Genomic DNA, 25,728 nt, shown 5'->3' on the forward strand with positions numbered 1-25,728 from the left:
CGACTGACTAGTAATAATTAGATATATAGAGATTAAAAACACATGTGCATCTTAGAGTCAATTGTGTTAAAAATGAATTTTTCTGTATGAAACTGTGTATTTCAATAATGAAATGGAGATCTTTTTTAAAGGTTAAAACTTCATTTAATTTTACATCTTAAAGGGTTTATACTGAGTACAATATTGTATAACTGTATTAATTCAACTGTAAACCTAAAATTTTACAGCCAATCTTGAAACAGATGCATCTTAGCTCTGGAAACTGTTATTGAATATGTCAATGCTGTTGTAATGAAATGCTTCTTCTAATTATATGATTATTAAATAAATAATTTTAAAATAATAATAAAGTACAAAATGTTTCAAGAAAAAAATAAAAGAAAAAAGATTAAAAAAAGAAAACTATTTAAAACATAACACTTGTGCCTAGCATGGTGGAACTTAGGAGGCAGAGGCAGGTGGATCTCTATGAGATCAAGGCCAACCTGGTCTACAGAGAGAGTTCCAGGCTAGCTGGGGAGACCCTATTTCAAAAAAGACGAAAAAAATTTATTGATTTCTCTGGCTCAAGACATCTTAGTTCACTCACAAACATAATAAATTAAATAGCTAGAGGATTCTGGTTCTTCCCCACTTCCCACAGGAGATCATTCAGATGTTAAAGGAAAACTTGTTTCTAGTCACGCTACATCTAATAACACTAACTTTTAAAACTTTATTTATCAGTTGATTATTAGCTTCCCAACCAGAAAATAACATAAGTCAGAGGAGACTTTATTCATGGTGGTAGCCCAGTTTTTGATGCCTTGGAGACTCATACAAAGGCTCTCTGTCACCAGGCGTGGTGGTGCATGCCTTTAATCCTAGCACTTGGGAGGCAGAGGCAGGTGGATCTCCGTGAGTTCAAGGCCAGCCTGGTCTACATAGTGAGTTCCAGGCCAGCTGGGGCTACAGAGAGAGCTGTCTCAAAAAGACAAAAACAAACAACAACAACAAAAAACAAAAGCAAAAACAAAAAAAACCTCTCTGTCATTCAGAACGCTAATACCTCCAGTTGTTCTGCCTACTCTCAGTGAGTGAGAAAGGAAAACAGGAAACTGGTATCTATAGAAAAAGGAGGTAAGACATCAGACCTTCACAGACATTTGTCCAGCTCCTACTGCCTCCTCAATTACATGCTGGTTATTTTTTAATTAATGTGGTTTTTTTCTGTTTGTTATTTATTTTTATGTGAATGAGTGTTTTGCCCACATGTATGTAAGTGTACCGTGTGCATATAATGCCTGCAGAGGACAGAAGAGGGTGTCAGATCTCCTGGAACTGGAGGAGTTTTTAGTCACCATGTGGGTGCTGGGAACCAAGCCTAGGTCCTCTGCAAGGGCAACCAGTGCTCTTAACTGCTGAGTCAACTCTCCAGCCTCTGAATTGATGTTTTAAATGCCATTCTTTTAGTAGTATAACAGATTGTCAGCGGCAGCAGAGCAGTCAGGAAGCACAGCCCAGTCCAGCTGCAGCCTGGGAAGTTCTTTTCAGAAACTCCCACTCAAGTAAAGCCAGATCCTTAACTTCACCACAGAAAGGAATTTCAGGATGAGCTAGTATAGAGCAGAATTAGTTTATCAAGAGACTTTTAACAGAGATTTAAGCACCGGAGTTACAGAGATGCCTAGAAAGAATCAGACACACCCAAAAATCTGTGTGTGGACTTCTTAAACGAGAATCTCCTTTGTTGCCGTTACGATAGTCACATATATGATTTGAGTGAGTTCTGAAGTTATCTTCAAAGGACTGCTAAAGGATTTAAATGAAATCATGAGATGGGTCCTGGGGTATAGCACACAGGGTTACAGCTGATACAGTAAACCCTAGATCACAGGGGTATAGAAAGTTAAGATATTTTCCTTGTAAACAAAAGTTAATAGTTCTGTTTGTGAGATTCTCAGAAAATATCTGGGAGGGGAGTAAGACCATATTCAAGGTCATTTTGCTCAGGCCTTAAGCCTGGTCTATTGACATTTTAGCATTCTTATTTGAAAATATCTTTATACAAAAGGAATATTATCTCTATGTCAAAACTATAGTAAATGTTAATTATGCTGGAATCTCTCTCTCTCTCTTTCTCTCTCTCTCTCTCTCTCTCTCTCTCTCTGCATGTGGAGGTCAAGGACAACCTGAGGGAGTCCAGGGATTAAAGTCAGATGGTTAGACTCAGAGGTAGGTACCTCTATCCAGAGCCAGCCTGCCAGCTGGAATGCTAGAATACTTGATGGGATGTACTGGGATATTTGATTCTCAGCTGGTGAGAGACTTCCATTAAACTCCATAGTGAGGGACTCCTTTCCCTTCCCACATCCTCCTAAATTCCCCAGTCTTTCTATCCTGCCTCAATATGATAATCTCATAATACCAAAGCATGAAGGAAGTTCATTAAAGTTCATGTTCTCTCTCCCCAATACCTAGATAATGTTTCCTAGCCCTTTGCAGTTAGTGGTGCTATGTGACTCAGTTTCATCCCATGGAAAGTGGCTGAAAGCACTATCAGTCACTTCTACGTCTGACTTACTACAAAAAAGAAAACAAAGAAAAACCAAATGAAACAAAGAAACAAAAAGCTTTTTGTGTGTGTGACGTTCTTAGATACTGAGCTGGAGCAGACTCTGGAATGCACATCTTGATGCTAGCAAGGATCTCTCTGCCTAGATTCCTAAATAACAGTATGCAGTAAAAAAATACCAATGACCTACACACCGGCGTATTGATTCTGAGACATTATATATTGTGGTTTTATTTATTAATGTGCAGTATCTGGGACATGCACTTAAAAAAAAAAAAAACCTTGACTCTCGCTACGCTACCACAAGAAAAATCACTTTTAAAGTCCTTACCTGTCCTCATAGAAACGTGTCTTCAGATAACAAGACTGTGCAAAGGTGGGAACAGCCCAGATGTCTAAAACTGGATGAATGGATGCAGTGTGGTTTATCCATTGTGGTGCTTTCAACTGATTGCCAACCCAACAGAATCTACAGTCACCCAGAAGGCAAGCTTCTGAGCACATCGGCGAGGGTTCATTTAGATCAGGTTAGCCTCTCAGCATGCCCATGGAGGGTTATCTTGATTCAGTTAAATAAGGTGGGAGAACCCACCCTAAATGTGGGCACCACCATTCCTATGGGCTGGGATCCCAGACTGAATAAAACAGGGAACGTGACCTGAGCACACACATTCGTCCCTCTCTGCTTCCTGACTGGGGGTGCAACGTGACAAACTGTCTCCTCAAGCTCCTACCATCGTGTCTTCCCTGCCGTAATGGATTGTATGCTGGAATTGTGAACAAAAATAAAAATATTCTTTCCTTCCTTATGTTGATTTTGTAGGAGTATTTTATCACAACAATAGAAAAAATAATTAACATATCCACATAAGGAATATAATTTATCATAAAAAAGAATGCAATGCTGATATATGCTACAACATAGATTAGCTTTGTGGGGGGGTGGATCATTCTATAAGAAAAAAGAGCTAGCCAGGTATGGTAGTGCATGCCTTTAATCCCAGCACTTGAGAGGCAGAGGCAGGTGGATCTCTGTGAGATTGAGACCAGCCCAGTCTATATAATGAGTTCCAGGACAGCTGGAGCTACATAGAGAGACCCTCTCTCAAAAAACACCACACCAAAACAAACGAACAAAATCCACCTACTCATACAAGAAAGAGAAAAGACATTGTATGATACTATGCATATGAACAGCAGAATAAAGAAACTTATACAGACACGACACAGATTAGTGGTTAGGGCTAAGGGCAGAAGGGATGGTGACAGCTAAAGTTTCTTCCTGAGGTAACAAAACTTTCTAAAACTGACTGTGGTGATAGTTTCACATGCCTGTGAATATTCCAAAAAATGGACAGTAAGTGGTTAAGTTATGGTATGTTAATCATATGTCAACAAGCTGGAGTTTTGTTTTTGTTTTGAAACAAGGTCTCGCATAGCCTAGCCTGGCCTCAAACTCACTATGTATTCGAGGATGACCTTGAGCTTCATATCTTCCTGTTGGGCTTATAGGCATACACCATCATTCCCCATTTTGTGCAGTGCTGGGGATCAAACCGAAGGCTTCGAGCATGCTAGGCAAGCACTCTAGCAACTGAACTGGTTCCCAACCCAAAATAGTTGTTTTTTAAAAAACACTCCCACAGGGCTACCTGTCTCTGCTCCTCTGGCCCAGGTTACTGCTCTCCTCTCTTTGTTACTGTTACCAGAGAGATGGGGATTAAACATTCCAGACAGTGATCTTAGAAAGCAGCACTTCAGGTATGATACTGCAGAAAAGGGAGAAAAAAAATCAAGTGAAAAAATCTTGATCCATTTTAGAAGTAGTAATTGACAAAAAAATTTTTAATTTTTAAAATAATATTTGTTAATTTTATGTATATGTGTATATGTGTGTAAGTGTATGTAAGTATGTATATAAGTGCATTCGTGTTGTGCTCTGCCCCTGGAAGTCAGAAGGTATCAGATCCCTGGAACTGGAGTTATGGACAGTTGTTGGCTACCATGTGGGCACAAGGAATCAAACCCAAGTCCTCTGCAAGAGCAGTCAGTGCTCTTAACTGCTGACCCATCTCTCCAACCACCAAAATTTTAACTTTTAATATAATTTATCCTGAAAAGTATATATGTAAATCCTATTTTTCTTCATAAGACTTTAAATTTTTTCTCTTTTAAAATCTTTATTATTAAGACTGAAGAGATTGCTCAGTGGTTAAGAGCTCTTACAGAGGACCCCATTTCAGATCCCAACACCCACATGATGGCTAACAACCATCTGTAACTCCACTTTCAGGGGATCCGATGCCCTCTTCCAACCTTCTTGGGCTTTACGTGACACAAAAGCACTTACATACATGCAAGCAAAACACTCAGACACATAAACTAAAAATAAATGAATCAAAAAAGTTTTTAATCTTTATTATTTTATGCTATCCAAATCACACCCCCAAGTTTATCACCTTAATTCAAGTAGGTTACCTAGATAACTTTTATAAAATACTTTGGTGGAAACATGGTTTTACTTTTGATTGTTTGTTTGATACAGGGTCTCCTTGTAGCCATGGTGGGCCTGGAACTTACTATGTAGACAAAGTTGGCTTCAGTCTCATAGAGATCCACCTGCCTCTGCCTCCCAATTGCTTGGATTAAAAGAGAGGACCACCATGAGGCTGTTTTTAAGTTAAAAACATGTAGTTATTTTTATTTTATGTGTATGAGTGTTTTCTGTGCATGTATGTGTACCACATTCATACAGTGTCCAAGGAGGTCAGAAGAAGGTGTCTGATTCTCTGGAACTGGAGTTACAGATGGTTGTTAGATGTCATATGGGTGCTAGGAACTGAACCTGGGTCCTCTGCAAGAGCAGCCAGTGCTCTTAACCACTGAGTCATCTTTCTAGCCCTGTTTTTACATTTTTTAAGAAGTTGTCACAATTCATTGTGTATTTATTGTAACATGTTAGACAGAATCATCTTTATTTTTTAGTTTATATAATTGATATCACCATGACAGTTTACCAGTAGACAGTAAATTAGTTAAATTCTCCTGTTATTTTATTTATAACATTTAGCTTTTAGTGCTTGGCCATACAGTTTGGATAATAATGTAGTAGTTTTAAAAGGTTTTTATTAATAAAAGATGGATTCTTTAAGTGAAGTAAGCCATATGTCATTCTGATTTGTAAAAAGCAAGAATTAGGGGCCGGAGAGATGACTCAGTGGTTAAGAGCACTGACTGTTCTTGAAGAAGACCTGGGTTCAAATCCCAGCACCCACATGGCAGCTAACAGTCATTGGTAACTCCAGTTCCAGGGGATCCAACGCCCTCTTCTATCCTCTGTGGGCAGTGCACGACATAGGTGCACTTACATACATGCAGGCACAACACTCACACACATATAAAAAATAAATAAATAAATAATTTTTTAAAGCAAGAATTAGAGTAATTATGTTAAACTTGTATTTTTCTATAAACAGGTAATTTTTTTAACTTTTATGTTGCTTTATTTGAGAAAGAGTTATACGTGAGTGAAATGAACCAAAAACCTTTTCGTTGTAGGTATCAGTGAGCAAAGTCAAACGGTTTTTATCACATCTGTTGGAACAAGGAAAATCAAGTAAAATAACCAATAAAAGAGAAAATCTTTTAGAAAAAAAGAAGAATGCACATACATTAAAAATAAAAGGACTTCAAAATAAAGATCTCCTGAAGAGAAATAAAAATCATTGTAAGTAAAGCGCTCTCTAGCATGTCGATCTAAAATGACCTTGGCTAACCAAAACTTGCATTTTGTAGCTTTGTCTGAGGAGACTGGATGCAGTTATAAATATTTTTACTCACGAAAGTTTTATATTTTGTCAGTCTTCCTGTTTTAGCCTCAGAATTTGGACTAAGAATAACAAGCAAGGTTGACAATTATATCTCGTGAGGGGCGATTTCCAAAATTATCCATGTACTTATGACTTACTCTGCTGATTGAAACCCTCTTATGTTGACGAAACGACAATTAAGGAAACACTCCTTTTCTTTTTGCCGAAGAAGAAATGTCTCTGTAACTCCCGTGCTTAAATCTCTGTTAAAAGTCTCCTAATAAACTTTATCTCTGCTCTATACTAGCTCATCCTGAAATTCCTTTCTTGTTTCTCCATAACAAAAGCAGAGTTGTTTAGTTGTTAGATTTCTTTCCATGTAAGATTCTAGAGAAATAAAATCTCTACAAAGTCTGTGTGCAGAATTTAAGTGGTGCTCAGTTATTTTTACATTTTTATTCTTTGTCATTTTCATCTGTGTGTATAATGTATTTTGGTCCTAGTCACCCCAGTTGCCTCTCTTATCTGCCCCCCCCAAGATGGATTCCTCATCTTCCCACCATGTTCCCCACCTACTTTCATGTTGATGGCTCAATTAGAAAGGTTTTTGGGTTTTTTGGGGGTTTTTTTTACCTTTCTGAGACAAGGTCTCCATGTAGCCCCAGCTGGCCTGAACTCATTGAGATCTACCTGCCTCTGCCTCCCAAGTGCTGGGATTAAAGCCATGTGCCACCACGCCCAGTTCAACTAGAAAAGTTTAAAAATTATTTTCAATATTATATTTAAGTTCAATGCCTGCTCCTTTTAAATAGATGAATATGAATTTCTGTTCTATTACCATATTATTTAAATAGGAACTTGAAAAAGAAAACTTGAGAAATTAAGAATATCTGTTCTCAGTAGTACTGTAAAAATGTGTACACATCTAAATTTATTTAAAATCTAAATTGTATGCATTGAATCATACAAGTTTCTGATGTAGAAGTATGGTCTGCCTTTCACTCAGCATCATTCTTCTGACCAGCCTTCCCAGACTCCGGTTTCACATGGGAACTAAAGACACCTGGAGCAACTGTATCAGTCAGGGTTCTCTAAAGAATAGAAGCAATAGAATGAATATATATTAAAACTAGATTTATTAAATTGGCTTACACCATGTGATCTGGGTAGTCCAACAATGGCTGTCTTCACCTGGAGAGGCTGAGAACTGGCAGCCCCTCAGTCCCTGAGGCTGGGTCCTTCAGCTGTCCCAATCTGGCACTGATGGCCTGGATGCTTCCTGGAGAGCTACTGGTCTTCAGTCCACATTGGAAGGCTGAAGACACTTGTTCTGATGCCAGCAAAGGATGCAGCAGCAGCACCACCACCAGCAGCACCACCAGCAGCAACCAAATAGATGACACCAGCTTCTACTCGCAAACTTTCCAGGCTGAAAACAGGCAAGCAAAAAGCTTTTCCCCCAGACTTTCTTGTATCTGGGCTACCATTAGAAGGTTTCAACCACATTCAGGGTGGGATTCCCAATTCCATTTCAGTTAAAGAAAGAAAATCCCTCATAGGCATGCCAAGAGGTTAATGTAATTTAGATAACCCCACACTCAACCCAGAGGCTTATCTCCAGTATAATTCTAGATCCTGTCAAGTTGACAATATTAACCAGCACAACAGTCTTACATAGAATCCTTCCAGATGTCTGCAGAGTCCCCTCACCCCAATCCTTTTAAGAGGTCTCATCTACAGTTAATTTTAGGAGAGAGTGATGGCTCATGCCTTTGATCCCAGCAGAGGCAGAGGCAGGAGGATCTCTGTGCGATCAAGCCCAGCCTAGACTACATAGTGAATTTAAGGGCAGATATGGCTGTAGGGAGACCATGACTCAAAAAAAAAAATGGTTTTAATTGGATAATTTTTAGTGACTCTCTGTTACCAAAATTTCCCACAGTACTTGTAGTATATAAATTACTTTGTATACTATACACGCATGCATTCTTTCTGTAATTGTATTTAATCAGTTTATATACTGTTTTATTACATTCTACAGTTATAAAGTCTAGTTGGTACAAAAAGACTTTTTTGTGTGTGGTTTTCTGAGACAGGGTCTTTCTGTAGCCCCAGCTAGTCTGGAACTTGATATGTAGACCAGGTTGGCCTCCTGAGTGCTGGGATTAAAGGTGTGTGCCACCATGCCCTGCTGAAAGATTCTTATCCATCTCAGATCTATTTCTTTATTCTGAAAGTCCAACTTTAACAAAGATACTAAAATTTTCTAAATCTTAATATGTTACAGTATTTCATCTCATATTTACCCAAAAGACTAGTTCACAGGTCAGCTAAGAGCTGGTTCTAGACAGAACCTGGAAATGTCAACAATACTTACCTACATGAAGTTATGGGTGGGATTTTGGCAGGAAACAAACAGCACAATTTCAATCAATTGATTTGAGAATTTTAATGTAGGGGCTTTTTCTAAAAATGTAGGTAAGATATAAAGAACTCAAAACGCCTCCAGACTTGTAGCAGGTATGACATCACCATCCCTAGGTCCTGAAGGCCCTCAGGGAAGCAGTGTCTACCGGAATGTTGAGAAAACAAGCAAGAGATGAGTCAGGAAGACTCCATGCAATCTTGACCTTAAAATCAAGGGACAAAACTAGGCTAAGGACTCTCCTTGGGAAGCGAGGGAGTAAATGCCCCTATCTCACTCTGCTGGCCCTCTGGACTTCCAATACCTTCTGACCAAACCTAACCAGAAGCTGTAGAAGGTAGTTCACTGATCCCAGAGTCCTGAGGCACAGAACAGGATGCAGAGGTTTAGAAGGGCAATTGGTGGCATCTGGTACACCGGCTTTCCAGGCAGGCAGAACATCATGAACTAGAAGGATGAGGGCTTTTATTGGCACACAGTGTAAGCAGAGGTATTAAAAGTGAAATTACAGGCCCTATACTAAAGAAAGGATATTAGCACTCATCCAGTCTCATATCTTGCTTCAGGTGTTCCTGGCAATTGACACCAGCTTCTATATGCAGATAAGCCCCTGTATCATACAATGCACCTCTGACAGGCTTTCGTGCATCTCTTTCTTAAAAATTCTTAACTTAATGGAACCCACTTCTCACGACAGCCTCGGTCCTTCATGCTGCGCCAACTGTGGCAGATGGAACTGGACTTAACCATGCTGAGATCCTGCAGAACGTGCTGGGGCTTACACATGTTTCTCAGCTCCTGGCAGTTGTTTCTGACACCAGCCCACAGTGATAAGAGATAATGAGTTCACAGTATATTGAAACCTTTTCTCACTTAAGAGTACTAAGCTAAGCTAGATGTAGTGGTGCATATTCATGCTCGAAGCCCTTAGGAGGTTGAGGCAAGGAAGATCAGGAGTTAGAAGTCAGCCTGGGCTGCACATAGAAATTCTGTGTCAAGGAAAAGAGAAGAAAAAAGAAAAAGGAAAAGACAAAAGGGAAAAAGAAAGGAAAGGACTAACTCAGTCTAACAGTCAGGCTTCAACCTGGGGTGGAAAAACAGTAGGAGATACGGTTATGTATGATAGGATTTATTGTAAGGAATTACCTTACATGACTATAGGGGCTGGGTGGGCAAGTCCCAAAATCTACCAAGGAGGCTGTTAGAAAAAGCAAACTAGAACTCTTGGACATAGACTAAAGCTACTGTCTAGCAGAAGTGTTCAGTGTTTTGATGTTGTGTTATGGCATTGTCGTCTACAAATGTACTGGGCAGTATTCACAGCTATCCTGGGACACATGCAGCCCCCAAGTTGGCCATGCCTGGTCCAGTACAATGGGGTGATTTTTAATGGTGGTGTTTTTACTTTAGTTTCTGTTTTTCTTTCTTGAAAAAAAAAAAAAGATTTATTTTTTTATTTACGTGGGGGGGGTACGTCTATGTGAGTGCAGGTGCCAGTGGAAGACAGAGGCTTCAGATCCCCCTGGAAAGGGGGGTTATAGGCAGTGGTGAACTGCTCGATGTGGGTGCTTAGAGCTGAACTGGGGGATTCTCTGCAAGAGCAGTACACGATTTTAACCCTTGAGCCCTACCTCCAGGCCCTGTTTTTGTTTTTCATTAGGAAACTCTTGGTCACATTCTTAAGGTGTTGCAATGTATAAATCAGACCAATCCAGATTATCTAGGATAATCCCTTTGATTATGGGTTTTTGTCACATCTACAAAATGCCTTCATAACAACATTAATGTTTGATTGAATAGAGGGGACTGTAGGCAAGCCAGAATTACACATAAAATTGACCATCAAGCCATGTGTCTCCTAATCTTTACATATTCATAAATTGTTTCTAGTGCTGGGGACTGAACACAAAACCTTCTAGGCAAGTGCTCTACCACTGAACTACATGTCCAGCCCCCATCTAAGTTTTTGGACTTAAATGTTTGATTTGGCCCAGTGAGAAGGTTCAGTGGGTAAAGGTGCTGACAACCTGGGTTCAGTCATATACAGTAAAAGGAGAGAACTGACTCCCCAAAGTTGTCCTGGGACCTCCACAGTACATTATGGCATGCATGATCATACACACACACACACACACACACACACACACACAAAGTCAATCAATGTAAAAAATAAAAGTTAAGTGTAAAGTTTATAGTTGAGCATGTTCTCAGCATGCTCAGGGGTCTGGGTTCTGTCCCCGAAACCACAAAAGTAAAGGAACAAATGAATTCACTATGCTTATCTTGAACTATGAGTCCAAACTTTTTATTATATCAATAAAATTCACTGCCTTCTAATCTTTACCTAAATTTGTGTTAGAGAAGTTAGCAAAACAACCAAATTTAGAACCAAGAACTCATAGTAATCCACTCTAAATCTCTACAATTACATTTATCTGATCAACCAACTAGAAATCCAAATGTGATACGGTTGAGAAAAATTTATTTGCTGACATGTATTGTACAGTGTCATGCATTTGTTTGTGAAGCTGCCTTTCTATTTGTGATTAGAAGGTGGGTAAACAATTTCCTCTGATCCTCCTCCTATTCCACACAAGAGTTGGGTACCTCTGGAATTGATGCCAAGTCTTCAGGGCTGGAAAGAAATTTGCCCGCAGAACCAGGAAAAGGATTTAGGGGTTTTGTTTGCTTTTGCTCTATTTGTTTGTGTTTGACAGTGTCCCCTATCCCAGGCTGACCCCAAACTTCCTATGCGGCCAAGGATGAGAGAATGATGATGAACTTCTGATCCTCCTGCCTCTGCCTCCTCAGGGCTGGGATTAGGGGTATGTTACACCACACCCAGTTTCCAAGCTCTCTGTGTTTGTGAAAATGTGAGAAGAATAGCACTGAAAAATATTAGAAGCCAGAGAGGCAGTTACTGTGATAAACTGACATGCCCATAAGGCCCAAACTTAGGGAATCCCAACTAATGTTTCTAAATCAACAATGCCTAAGATGATTAGAGAAGTTTTGGTTCCTCGGATACATTGCCCTCTCCCTCTATGAAGTCATAAGTCTGCAGTCCTTATATACATACTTTGTAAAAGAGATTATTCTTTCAGGACAACTCAGATGTTATGTTTCACTGTGGTTCAATGGGGTACAATGCAAGAACATTTGTGGCATCAGGAGTTAAGAAAGAAGAAGCCATGGAGGCAAGACCTTCCCTGGAAGAGACTTCCAACTTCTCAAGCTGTGGGAATGAAGCAATAACACAAGGGTTTCACACAATTGCAAGCTCACTGAAAACTTTTTGAATTCTGTCCTTATTCAACCCCCATTTTAATATTTCTGTACACAGGGCAGCATTTTTACAATGAGACATAGGTGTGTATCAGAAATGAAAAACATGATTTCAGGATTTCACCTAACTTACTCTCGAATTGCTTTTGTTCTAGAGATGAAAAAGATTAACATCAGGCTGAAGTTTCTAGAATATGGCTATGTTTTCTCACATTTTGAAAAGAGAACAATTACTAATTTTCAGTCTTGTCAGTTGTCCCTTAACCCAGGCTTTCTCAAATATAACAAACACTATTTGTCTCCCCATTACTTAAAAGCAAGACCCGTTCCTGGCACTGTGTCTGTCATATAGTTAGAATGAATAAACACCTGTGAAATTAAACTGAGTCAACTTGTCTCCACACAGAACTAGGATGTAACCTGAGAACGGACTCCAAATGCAGCATTTCCTTTATGGTATGCTATGTTACAGGTGCTACACAAAAGCTCTAAGGCCTTAGACTTCTAGAGCACACATGGATGATGTTTTAAACAAGATGCTCTCACATCCATCACCCTTTAAAATATGGCACAAGCATTTTCCTTCCAAGTGCTTTAACACTTGGCTTCAATAGCTAATTCTTCTGAGACAAAATTAAGTCTAAAAAAGTAATTATCCTTATTAAATTGTTAGCAAGACAAATCAATAGCCAGTCTTAGCACTGGAACCGTGAAGCCTGTTCCTGCAGGCTCTTGTGTTCCTCCCTGACCAGGTTCTTCCTGCCCCAATTCGAATTAATCATCATTAATATTAGTTCTCACACCCAGCCACTGCTGTGTCCTTGGTTACAGGAGGGTATTTTGGAACTTAGTATTAAGCTACTTTTGCATTCCTTCTTTTCTGTTCCTGCAATCTATGACCAGTTAGGCCACATTTGTCATTTGCATTCCACTTTATGGACACTGTGAAGTGTTGCATAAACACCCCTTCAATGAGGGATGGACCCAAAGGCTGAGATTGCAGTTTGCAGACACACTTCAGTAGCCAGACCTCAGAGAACAGTCTTCCTACTCTCTCACTGCACCCCACAGGGTGCCTCTTTCTGCAAAAGCAGAGCAGGAGTATGAAACCCTGATCATCTCACCTAGAGACAGTCCTAAGGCTGTTTACACTCCAGAGCACCCTGTGGAGAAGCCTGCAAAGTGTTTTGTTGAACCTGCTTCAGGATCGTCCTCTACCCAATGCAACTTCTTTCCCAGATTGATTCCAGGGTGGAATCATGGTAAGAAGGGGCTTGGAGTGATGAATGAATGTCCCTCTTGGGCCACTCTCTGGAGAGACCTCTCTCCTCTCTTGAACTCAAGGGATCAACCCCAAGACATTGGTCAGTCTAAGATTGGTGCAATGTGAATAGTATTTGTTGACTAGAGGTCACTCAAGTGTTTTTTTGGAAGGGGCTGAGTGGATCTTCTGAGCCAGGGGAAGGATGAGAGGGAAAAAGCACTCTAGTTTGAGGGAGCTTGGCCTCAGAGCTCTGGATTCACCTCCAGGCAGGGTTAATTTCAAACTTCTAAGCTGCAGAGTTAGACTCAGTTTTAAGAGAGAGAAACGGGCAAGACTCAGCCACCCAAAGGCACTTCAACTTGACCCTCACAGCTGCTTACCAGGGAATGCAACATGAATGCCTTACTATCTTTCCTATTTGGGGAAAGTTTTCCTTCAAATCAGCAGTTATATGTAAGTAAATTGGTTCCATTGTTGTAAAATGATTCGGTATGAAGTTAACTCAGTACAAAGCTCCTCCTGTGGTAGAGTTCTAAAAACAAGGCATACAGTTTACCAAAACTTTTAATTTTTTTAAAAAAATTTTGATTTTTTTATTTTATGTATATGAGTGTTATGCCTACATGTAGGTGGGTGCATCCATGTTGTGCAGTGCTCGAGGATGCCAGAAGAGGGAGTCGGATCTCCTGGAACAGGCAATTGTTAGCTGCCATGTATGCTGAGCTATCAAGTTCGGGTCTTCTGCAAGAGCAGCCAGTGTTCTTAACCACTGAGCCATCTCTTCAGCCCCCAAAACCTTTCATTTGTTTTAAAGTAATAGCAACATAACTACAGACTTGAATCAGACTAGATGTGAATCATCATCTACTTGACCTCCCTGCCCACATCACTTCAGCTATAAACTCAGAAAAATAATCGCTTTCTTTTTACAGTGAGCGAGAAGATTAATAAATAAGAGCACTGAAAACTGCCTGGCACCCAATACATGGTACCTGGTGTTATTTTTGATTCTTGTTTGTTTTTTAAAATATATGTCTTTTAGCTCAATTGAGCTTTAGATAGTGAATTAGATCTCAAATCAGAATCCCTGTTATTTCATGTTTAGTTTAGTAGGTGCTTGAAGATGACTTTTTTTTTTCTATTTAGAACACTATTTACTATTTCCTACAATACCTCTGGGGGTCTTGGTGTTTGATGACAATGTGCTAGAGATAGTGTACATAAGCTTGATTATTGTAATAGATATTCTTATATATATCTAATGAATATTAGATATTCTTATATATATAGTGAATATTATTCAAATATATTTGAGCTGATCACATCTTTATCTGACTAAACCCTGCTCTGAGTCATTCCTTCTTGGATGGAATGTTATTTTTGGTAACAAATCATTATTCTCCCCCCTTAGATGGTATTCTATCTTCTTGGCATACTCAAGGGTAAACGTGAAGAGCTCTTCTGATGTGAATCCTGAAAAATCAGAGGCTGAAGTTGTTCTGTATTAAATACAGCTGGAATTAGTCAGAGGGACACAGTAGACTGTGGAGGCAAGATTTGAGACAGGGAAAGAGTTACCCATTTTTATCTCTATCATTTGGGGGATGCACCTGAATTTTAGTCATAAACGACTCCTTGCTCATTTGCCAATTTCTTTAATTCTCAGCAATCTTTTATATAATTCGTGGTGTAAATATAACTGGAGATGGAAAATAATGTATTATCCTTTCCTTGTATTTTTGAGGTAATTTAGAGGGTAAATGTGCTTTTAATTTGAATGTTAAGGGTTTAGATTCTGTGGTTAAACATAAAACAGAATGGGGAATATAGAAAAGGATAAAGGAACCAGCAAGGTAAAATGTTTGAGGAGAAGTTGGAGCTTTGAAGGGAGACCAAAACAAAAAAGGACAGTACACACCAAGTGTGGGTGCAGGCTTCTCAAGAGAGACAGTCATGTTTAAGTGTCTTTACAATGAGGGAGGGTGTGTGTGTGTGTGTGTGTGTGTGTGTGTGTGTGTGTGTGGTGTCTTCCCAAGCTCTATGCATATATGTATGTATAATTCTTGAACATACTTGGTTAGGAAAATTGATAATTGAAGGATCCAGCAAGATAAGCTGAAGATTACCAGTGCTCTCACCATTACTTAAGAAGGGGATCTGGGTCCAGGAACTGCGGAACACAGGGAAGTCTACCTGCTATATTGCCTATTTAGAATATGATCGTGAAAAACAAACCTTGTCAGAAGTGAGCAACTAGGGCATCCAGCTGTCTGGCAAAGTCAGAAGTCTAACACCTGGAGACCTAGAGAACCCATGGAAAGTTACAGTCCCTCCTGCATTTCCAAGATAGTCCCTTGCTCTAATTTGAGGGTGTCTTCCTAAATGGAGAAGAAGCAATTTGTTTTCCATGCGATCCAAGGTGAGCACCTTGATTTCCTAGTTCTGGTAGAACAAAACATACTCGCTGGGTAGACACCAGGTAAACAACAGGAATTATTTGTTTTCTTGCAGTTCTGGGAACCAAAAGTTCCAAATCAAGGTGGGGCATGTTTGGCTTCACTTGAAGGCTTCTATCCCTGGCTTGTACAAGGCCACCTTCTTACTATGCCCTTGTAACCCAACACAATGGGCTCATGTCTTGGCAAGTGCAAAGCCAAAATAACTACAGTTAAGACATGAAAAGTGGAGAAAGATTTACTCCTGCAGCAGGCAAGGAGCTAATGGGAGTCATTTCCAAAGCACAGAAGGATGGGGATTTTATTCAGAGAGCCTTGCAGATTCATAATGGGGGTGGGCCCATTCCTTAGCATGTTTAACTTGAAGACATAATTTAAGAAGGAAAGATAGTAGACACATTTTGGGACATACTTAGCTCAAGGCCATGAAACATATGTTTAAAAGATTAAAGTGTCTGGGCGTGGTGGTGCACGCCTTTAATGCCAGCACTCGGGAGGAAGAGGCAGGCGGATCTCTATGAGTTCAAGGCCAGCCTGGTCTACATAGTGAGTTCCAGGACAGCTGTGGCTACAGGGAGACCCTGCCTCAAAAAGACCAAAAAAAAAAAAAAAAAAAAAAAACATTAAAGTGATGGACAAGAATACCTCTGAGGCGTGTTCCACTTGCACCATAAAGTTTTAGCAGATTATGAAGGACAGGACACTTCAGGCATTAATAGAAGACTTTGTCCCTGAGCTGCCTGCCTCACTTGAGGCCCATACTCTAACATATCTCTTCTTGTACATGTGAAACCTGGTGCCTCTTTCTTCTCTCATAAGAACACCAGTCATATTGGATTAGGAACTCTTCCTAAATGAGTCATCATAATCATTTCTTTAAAGATTTTGTCCCTAAAGTTACATTTAGGGGATTGGGACTTGAATCATCTAAGACATAGAATAACGAAAATAAGAATAAGAAAGTCACAAAATGTAAAAAAAAAAAAAAAAAAACAAAAAAAAAAAAAAAAATTAAAAAACATCTATTTTATTTATTAGTAAAGATGATTAATGATAAAGGAAGAAAAAGAAAGTCACAAAATGTAAAAAAAAAAAAAAAAAAGCTTTCTACAAATTTTGTCTCTGGCACATGAATAAAATAAATAATCATTTGGTTAGAGCTTCCATATTGACACTATCTTAACTAGAACTCTGGTCCACTTCCTACTCTTTCCTATGTGCGGTCCATCCCCAATACCTTTTTTCCTAGTTAGCTTTTACTGTCAACTTGACACAGCCTAGAGTCACTTGAGAAGGGAGTATCAACTGAGGAATTTCCAAATCAGATCAGTCAGTCTGTGGGCATGTCATTACAAGGTTGTCTTGACTGCTTAATTGACGTAGGAGGGCTTAGCCCACTGTGGGTAGCACCATATGTTGAGCAGATGGACCTAGACTGTATAAGAAAACTAGACAAGCATGAGCCTGAGAGTGAGCCAGCAAGCAGTGGTCTCCCACAGTTTCTGTTTGAAGTTCCTGCTTGAGTTCCTGTCCTGGCTTCCCTCGTTGATGGACAATTAACCTGTAAGGTGATCCTCCCCTAAGTTGTTTTTAGTAAGCTTGTTTTATCACAGCAACAGAATGAAACTAGAACATCTTTTTTAAGTAAGGTTAGTGATTCCATCAGAAGAGAACAGATACCCAAAGGTTGACCATTCAGAGAACTCCAAACTCAAGGAGCCCCTTTATGTCTGTTGCTGATGGTACAGAGTGAAGAGGTCTTAGAGATAGAGACCAGAGACCTCTATCACTGGCAAAGGAAAAATTTAAGAACAAGACAAAGTGGGGAATTGGGAGGAACTTTGATAACTGGGGAAAACCTTAGCAGCACTGGGGTGTGGCCAGAGACACGCTCCATGCTATTGCCTGAAGCAGCATTCTTTTCAGAGATTTCACTCAGGTGAGGCTGAATTCTTGACTTCATAGGAGAAAAGAGTTTCAGACGAGCCACCATGAAGCACAGTTGTGGTTTATTAACAAGGTATTTTAACAGATTTAAGCAAGGAGATTGATAGAAAGCGAGGAGCTCTGGGAGAGAATAACACACTCAGGAGTGTGAGCCTCTCAGGAGAGAGTCAAGCTTAAGTGTCTTCAATAGTTATATGTAGTGTTTGGTGGCATCTAAAGTTACATCTCAAAGGATTGCCAAGGAACTTTCTCTTTCAGTTAATGAGCTCACAGGGTGGTTCCCCTGTACACTGAATGGGATTACAACTAATAAAGTAAAACTCAAATTCACAAGAGTTAGATGGGAAGTTGGGATATTTTCATAATAAACAAAAGTTAATAGCTTCACTTGTAAGAGTCCCAGAAAATATCTGAGAAAGGGAGGAAGGCCACATTTGAAGGTAATATATGTTCAAGCATTAAGTATGGTTAGTTGCTATTTTATGAAATATCTCTATATAAAAAGAATCTTGTCTCTTTATAAGCAACCTTCAAAACTGGGATTCTTGATTTTCAGCTGGTTAGAAACTTCAACCAGTCTCCACAGTAACAGTCTCTTTTCCTTTCCCACGTCCCCTTAATTTTCCCTGTCATTCTAACCTGCCTCAGAAACATATTCTCAACAGGAACCCAAGCTTTATCAAGAGTCACGTCACCTAGGATTTGGGGCAAACCTCAGTGGCAGGGAATGATAACTGATGAGTTAAGGTGCAGGGTAGAAACAAGGAGTTCTAGGAATGCATCAGAATTCTCCCGGAATAAGGTTTATCCCCCTTTTCTGTCCTTTTGTGGGAATTTTGGATGTGCCATAGCATCAGATACATGATGGGAGCAGGCAGTTTTGCAAGGCTAATAATATGGACAGAGATGTCACTATATAAAGCAAAGGATTGTGAGCAGTTATCTTGGTCTGCCATGTTGGTCCCAGTCAGTTTTGGGTGACTATGTGTCTACTGCTTATTAGTCACCTGACCTGTGTCTTGCTCTGGGATTGCACCAGCATTTAGTTACCAGTCCAGGTTCTCTCTCTCCCTCTCCCTCTCCCTCTCCCTCTCCCTCTCCCTCTCCCTCTCCTCTTTTTCCTCTCTCTGGGTGTCTATCAAGCCTTCCTCACATCAAATTCAGAACAGCCTTCTGAAATCATTTCCTGTGCTTTTTCCAAAGGAAATCTTCAAACCATAAGAACAAAGTTTAAGTATCAAGAAGATAACTTTATATGAAAATTGAGTTTTTCTTTAGTAAAGAAAATGTGTATTTCAGCCAGGCGTGGTGGCACATACCTTTAATCCCAGCACTTGGGAGGTAGAGGCAGGTAGATCTCTGTGAATTCAAGGCCAGCCTGGTCTACATAGTGAGTTCCAGGCCAGGTGGGGCTATAGAGATACCCTGTCTCAAAAAGACCAAAGGAAAAAAAGAAGAAGAAGAAAATGTGTATTTCAATACATTTGAGAAGACAAAAAACAAGTACTAAGAGTAAAAGCCCTGGGGAACAATTCGCCATGGTAAATCGTTCCTCATCGTGTGTGTATGCAGAATCTAACTTTCAAAATGTACTCTCATGCTTAGAAAGCATGCTAATGGCATCAATTGCTATTCCACACATAGATTAGTCCATTTCCCCGTTATTTTTTCCCTTTTAATCATGCGTACAAGTCAAAGCAGAAATTATGTGCTAAAATGTCTGGGGTTTTTGAATTGATTGAATAACTTGAGGCATTCAAAATAATTTTAAATTTGCTTTCAGGTTAATTTTTTTTCTTTCTTTTTTTTTAAGTGGACAACTCTTGATATCTTGTCTAGAAGAAAAGTAAGAGCCACTTAAAGTTCTTTGTGTTTATGTTAATGAGTCTTCAAATCCCAAATGCCTTTCCTATGAAAAGGCTTCAGGCTTTGTTTTCCTAAGCAGAATTCATTGTATATTGTAATGGACTTGAACAGGGTATTTGTGTGTGTGTGTGTGTGTGTGTGTGTGTGTGTGTGTGTTGGGGGCGGGATTGTGAGTCTGAGTTTGTCCCAACCAGCTTTCCTCATCAATAAAGCAAGTGACAGTGTTTTAACCATTATTTAATATTGTATAAATGTTAGGGAAATAGCTTTATTTTTTAAATATATTTTATTATTTTTATTTGTGTGTGTGTGTGTGTGTGTGTGTGTGTGTGTGTGTATTGCCTGCATGTGAGTAAGCACACCTGTGTCATGCATGCCTGAGGAGGTCAGAAGAGGGCATCAGATCCCCTGGAATTTGAGTTACAGATGGTTGTTAGCCATCATGTGGGTGCTGAGAATTGAACCCAGGTCCTCTGCAAGAGCAGCCAGAGCTCTTAGCCTCTGAACCATCTCTCCAGCCCAGAAATGCCTTAATTGTAGCAGGTAAAATTCCATTTATTTTTCTTAAGTTCCATAAAATTGATGCTGAGTCCCCACCTGAACAAGGCAAAGAGGAAGATTGCCTCTTTTGCTCCCACATGCACACTGGTCATCTTGGAGATGCCTGTTGCCCATGTCCTTGTAGTATTTCATGGCTCTAAGTTTTTGAACCAAGCACAGACAATGGAGACATTAACAGCCAGAGCTGAGAACAAGGTATTTAAGGTCCTAACCTCTGTCTATACCAGGCAACCCCCACTGTCTGCCTGCAGAACCCACATCCTTAGGCTGGCAACGTCCCTCTCTTTCCACTGGAAGCATCTCTTTCCCCTAACTTTCCAAGTTCCTGAGCTAAGAATAATACCAAATTATCTGTCTGAAGTGCAAATATTTAACAAATAAGTAGAGCAAAACTCAAAACAAAAATGCTAGCACAATGTCAGCACATTTTTCTCAGAATATAAAAATAGAAATAATATTGGTTTTTCCCTTCTTTGTCCACATATAGTAAAAAAGCAAGCCAAGAAAAATATTACAAATAAAGGAGATGAGCTATTTAAGATGGGTAGCAAGATTCTCCAGGAGTCTAAAAGCCAAAAACAAAAAACAAAGTAAGTATCTAGTTCCCTTAGCTAAGTTCAATTTCCAGGTGAAGAAAAAGAATTAAAAAAAAAAATTTAGCTTATTATTAAAACTTTATTGGGTTGGGATAATAAACTTATTTGTCTGTAAGGTTTTGCTTTTTAAAGCGTTAAATGACATTTAAAGAATCACAAAATCATCATCTTAAACAAACAAGAGATTTGTATATGAGACTGAGGTTCCATTCCCTTTTCATGAAGTAAAATATGGACTATATCACTGACAAGAGCATTCAGCAAAAACATTGTTTAGACTTTAATTTATTAGGTATTTTAAATGAAACAAAATGTGTTATTTGAATTAAAGTAGTTGCTGTTTTAGCATATTTTATTTTCCCTGAGTATTTTAAGACCTTTTGGCTTTTTAAAAAATATTTTATTTATTATTTTTATTTTATGTGTATGAGTGTATTGCCTGCATATATGTGAGTGCACCCGTGTCATGCAATGCCACAGGAGGTCAGAAGAGGGCTTCAGATTCCCCTCGAACTAGAGTTAAGGACTGTTCATCACCGCCATGTGAGTGCTGGGAATCGAACCCGGGTCCTCTGCACGAGCAGCCACTGCTCTTAACCACTGAGCCATCTCTCCAGCCGCAAGACCTTTTGGCTTTTAAAGCACCTTGATATGTATGATCCTGTCTTATCCCCTAATGAGTCTTATGAAGGAAGACGTACATCATTTTTCCTCTTAAAATACTGGGAACATAGGCTAGGAAGACGGCCACACAAGCACAACCGCCAGAGTGCAAATTCCCAGCGCCTGTGTAAAAGCACTGTATCCCACTGTGACCTTAGCACTGCGGCAGGGAGAGTGGAGACAGGTGGATCCCAAAGATCTCTGGCCACCAGTCTAGTCAACTGGTGAGCTAAGAGCTCAGCAAGAGACCTTGACTCAAAAAATAAGGTGGAGGACACCCAGTGTCAACCTCTGGCCTTCACACATACACACACATGTATGTGTACCTGCATACACACAAGTATAACACCACACACACACACACACACACTTTTAAAATATTTTTAATAAAAAATAAAAAGCCCAAAATAGTAATAGAGAATCAAAGATTTTCAAATGTGGTGGGCATGACTATGCCCTGGCTGGTAAACAGCAGGGCCACACGATCTTACTCTCAGTCATTCTCTCTCTCTTCACTCATCTACCTGGTCTATCTCTTCCCACTGGAGGGGCACCACTTGTGGCCATCCTCAAAGGCCTTAGTGAGAAATGACTCAGCAGTTAAAAGCACTGTCTGCTCCTGCAGAGGACCCAGGTTCAGTTCCCAGCACCCACATGGCAGCTTACAGTCCGCTATAACTTCAGTGGGGACCTGATGCCCTCTTCTGGTCTTTTCGGGCATTGCATGAGATAGGTATTATTAACATACATGCAGGCAATACACTCATACAAATAAATAAAAATAAATTGAAGACCCTAGCTAAGACCTTGAGAGCAAATCCATCCTTTATTGGCTGTGCTATCTGGTTAAGTTCCGACACTCTTTTGTGCCCTGAATAAAACAATGTTCTCTTAGCACAATGCTTTACACATAGTCATCAGGAGATAAGTACTTATTTGTTATTTCTTTTCCCGACTTTAATTGGTGAATGGAAAGTATAGAGGCAAATGAAACAAGGATGTTTGGAATGAATAATAGAAAGAGTGAGACCTAATCCCTTCCCAACAAGAAGACATTTCTTATTTTCACACAGAGTAGTCAATGAGGTAGGGCAAAGTAATACATACCTGTAATCCTAGTACTCGGGAGACAAAGTAAGGAAGATGGTTACTTTGAGACTACTTAGTGAGCCTCTGTCTCAAAGGATGTTACTGTAGTTCAGTGATAGAGCACTTGCTTCACATGTGCAAAACCCTGGGTTCAATCCCCAGCACTGTAATTAATTAAAACAGGATAGGTACACCAGCTATGGGGACGCATCCCAGAACTGTCACACCCAGTCCTAGTCAAATAGCAGAATCCATAGATTCAAACCCAAAACCTCTGAGGAAAGTACAATAGCATAGACTCTGAGGACTGATCTACTTATGGTAGGGGTAGAGCCTCTTCACCTTCCTTTCACCTTTCATCATGTACCTGCTTTGTGCTGTTCTTGTTCTGGGTTTTACATGTGTGCGATTAGTCCTTCCATACAATGATACTATGAGAAATCCATTCCCCAAACTGCAGTCTAGGAAATGAAGATTTAGAAAGACTCTGTAACTCTTCTAATACGACAAGAAGGAAGCAAGGAGCGCTACGGGAATTTGAATAGCAGTCTTTAAAAGAGCAAAGGAAAAATACCCCCAGAAAAAACCTAGGTTTCGTGCCAGTTGTCCCTGGAGGATGTTATGATAAGAGAGTAAAATCATACTCCCAAAGTATCATTCATCCTAAGACAGAAGTTCTCTCACTAAAGTGCTCACTGTGTAGACAGATAAAAATAGGGATTTCCAGTCCAGCATAGCTAGGGGAGGGAGCAGTGGAGTCTGAGAGGGTTCAGACAGGCTCAGCCCATAGTATGAAGGCCCCAGAAATGAAAAACCTTCTAGGCGTGCCCTGCCAAGTCTAAGGAAACTAGATTTGGACTGATGGGGAAAATCTACTCTTATAAGGTTCTAAGTAATTGTTCATCCAGCCTTGAAAGGATCCTTCTTCTTGGGCATAAACAGCAGAGCAAAATTCAGTCTTAGCAGCAAATCATCCATCTGTTCAGGAGCCTCTATACCAGGCTGTACTTGTCAAGACTGACGTGATCCAAACCTTGTCCCAAGAAAGACAGAAGAGCAGCTTGTTCTCAAAGCAGCAGAGATGCAACTATGGGTCAAGGGTACCTAAGACTGAGACCCTGGCCCTTCTCACCAATGGAGAACTTAATCCAAATCTGCTCAAAAAAAGACATTTGAGGAATTTGTAGGAAAGCTCGGCAAAGCCCTCGTGTTGTTAGGATAGCCCATTCTGTACCCAAGCCAGGCATACAATTATATTCATATCTAAGAAGCGGGAGGTGCAGAGAAAAATGAATGCATACCTAGTGATCAAAGGGGAATCACTTTATTCCCTTTCATTCCTCTATCCTGCCTCCTTGCTTTGCCACTTCTCAGGATAGGGTTGTTTGGAATGACATTAGGCCTTTTGGCTTATCCACATCTACATTCTGAATTCATTTATTTGTTTATTTATTAATCTGTCTTCTTATATATGAATGGAGACACATTATACTGTTAAAAAAGATAGATGATAATCAAGAATATGTCAGAGAGAAACAAACTTATCTGAGTTAGGAAACCGCAGTGACAGCCAGGGTTGGTCCTTCACTAAGATACTCCTTACTAGCCAAAGGAGGTTGAAGATAAGTTGATGTTCCACAGCAAGTCACTGGTAAGCACTGAAGAAGCATTTAAACCCTCATGTCCTAGCACTCACCTTAGTAGCCAATGCCAGGTCCTTTACAGATGAGGCAGATTGCTGAGTTTTATTGTGTACACCTCTCCGTATTACCCAGCTTCTCCTACTATTTTTCCTCTTGGGAATTTCAGCCTATCTCTTAATCCTTCCTCAAGTTCTCCAGCCCTGGGCTCTGCTTCTAGTATCTCTTGTGTTACTTTGGACTTTTATAATAGGAAACCCATAATACCAACCTTGCTCATGGAATCAAAGATACTCAAAAAGATTGTTTTGAAGCCTGTTGTTGCCCCTTAGCACTAGCCTGGATCCACCGTGGAATGCTCCCTAGCCTGTCTCAGGTTTCTGTGCTCTGGTCCCTGCTGGTACCCTTTGAATTTTAGTAGGCTGCAGGTTTGTAGCAGCAAGCCATGTTGACAGGTTGTCAAGGGGATCTATATCCCAATGCCAGGCTCTCTTCCTGATGCCTATTCTGGGCACCTTGTCTCATTGCTGTGACAAAATACCTAACAAGAAAGAGTTTATTTTGGGTCACTGTTTGAGGGTACGGTCTATTGTAGCAGGGATGTCATGTAGTATGACTGGGAGATAGCTGGTCACCAGCCAGGAAGCAGAGAGAGATTAACACTGGTGCTCAAAGACACACCCAGAGGTGTGTTTCCATGGTGATTCTAATCTAGTTAGCTGCCAATCAAGATTAAGTCATCATACTGACCTTTGAGATTTTATCCTCCATTGTTTGCTTTCTTTGACAATGATTACTCTCTTCCTTGACCTTTTGGCTTCCAAGTGTTCCGCTTCTCTTTATTCCACTGGAGTACAGATCCTCCATTTTGACATGCAAGACTCTAATGCCTGCTAGAGGTCTGTTTGAGGCTGTTCTTGCTTGGCATATTCTACTTAGCCTTTGCTAAAGAGCAGCTTCTCTTAGCATCAGTACAGATGGGCCGTGCAGAAAACTAAACCTCTTGATCATTTAACTTGGAAGCGATCATAGATTGTGTGTGTGTGTGTGTGTGTGTGTGTGTGTGTGTGTGTGTTCCTATATTTGAGCCAAGGTCATAAACTGAGGTTAACGTTTTTTGGTCTTGCTGCTACTACTACAAAAAAAAAGAGTTATAAAAGTAAGAACAAATCCCCAATGTACTTTTTTTTCTCTGACACATGTTTGGGCCTTGTTAGACTTTCTATTGCTACTTGTTATACAGATAAAGTGACTTTCGATTGGGATTCGGAAAATGCTATTTCTAACCACTAAAATTTCACACCACTTACTAATTACAGAACAATTATTATGCTATAAAATTATACAGTCAATGTAATAGTCCTAACAGTAATAATTAAATACGGCACTATGTCAAGCATGCCACACAGACCATCTTCTGGCAGCTTTATGAAGTAGGTGATATTTCCATCCCAATGTCATGGCCAAAGAGGCACCAGGAAATCAACCTGAAGTTTTCCAACTAGTAAGTGGTGGAGCCAGGATTTGAACACAAGCTCTCAGACTCTTAAAGTTCTACCCATTAAAGTTTAGT

The 25,728-nt window shown here is 39.9% G+C and overlaps 1 protein-coding gene across 2 annotated transcripts in view; it reads left to right on the forward strand.

Moving 5' to 3' along the window:
• Window positions 1–6,116: 6,116 nt before the first annotated feature.
• The window catches only part of Sel1l2 (SEL1L2 adaptor subunit of ERAD E3 ligase), a 71,596-nt gene continuing 51,984 nt past the window's right edge, over window positions 6,117–25,728 (forward strand). Inside the window, exons 1-2 of one of the 2 annotated variants that reach the window (XM_029562393.1) lie at window positions 6,117–6,281; window positions 20,655–20,757. In XM_029562393.1, the coding sequence (XP_029418253.1) occupies window positions 20,708–20,757 (50 nt within the window). In that variant the 5' untranslated portion in view covers window positions 6,117–6,281; window positions 20,655–20,707. The remainder of the gene's footprint in view (window positions 6,282–20,654; window positions 20,758–25,728) is intronic. The other variant, XM_029562395.1, reaches the window with a different exon arrangement.

Source organism: Nannospalax galili, unplaced genomic scaffold (genome assembly GCF_000622305.1).
Source record: "Nannospalax galili isolate Female #2095 unplaced genomic scaffold, S.galili_v1.0 scaffold2695, whole genome shotgun sequence".
NCBI lineage: Eukaryota > Metazoa > Chordata > Mammalia > Rodentia > Spalacidae > Nannospalax > Nannospalax galili.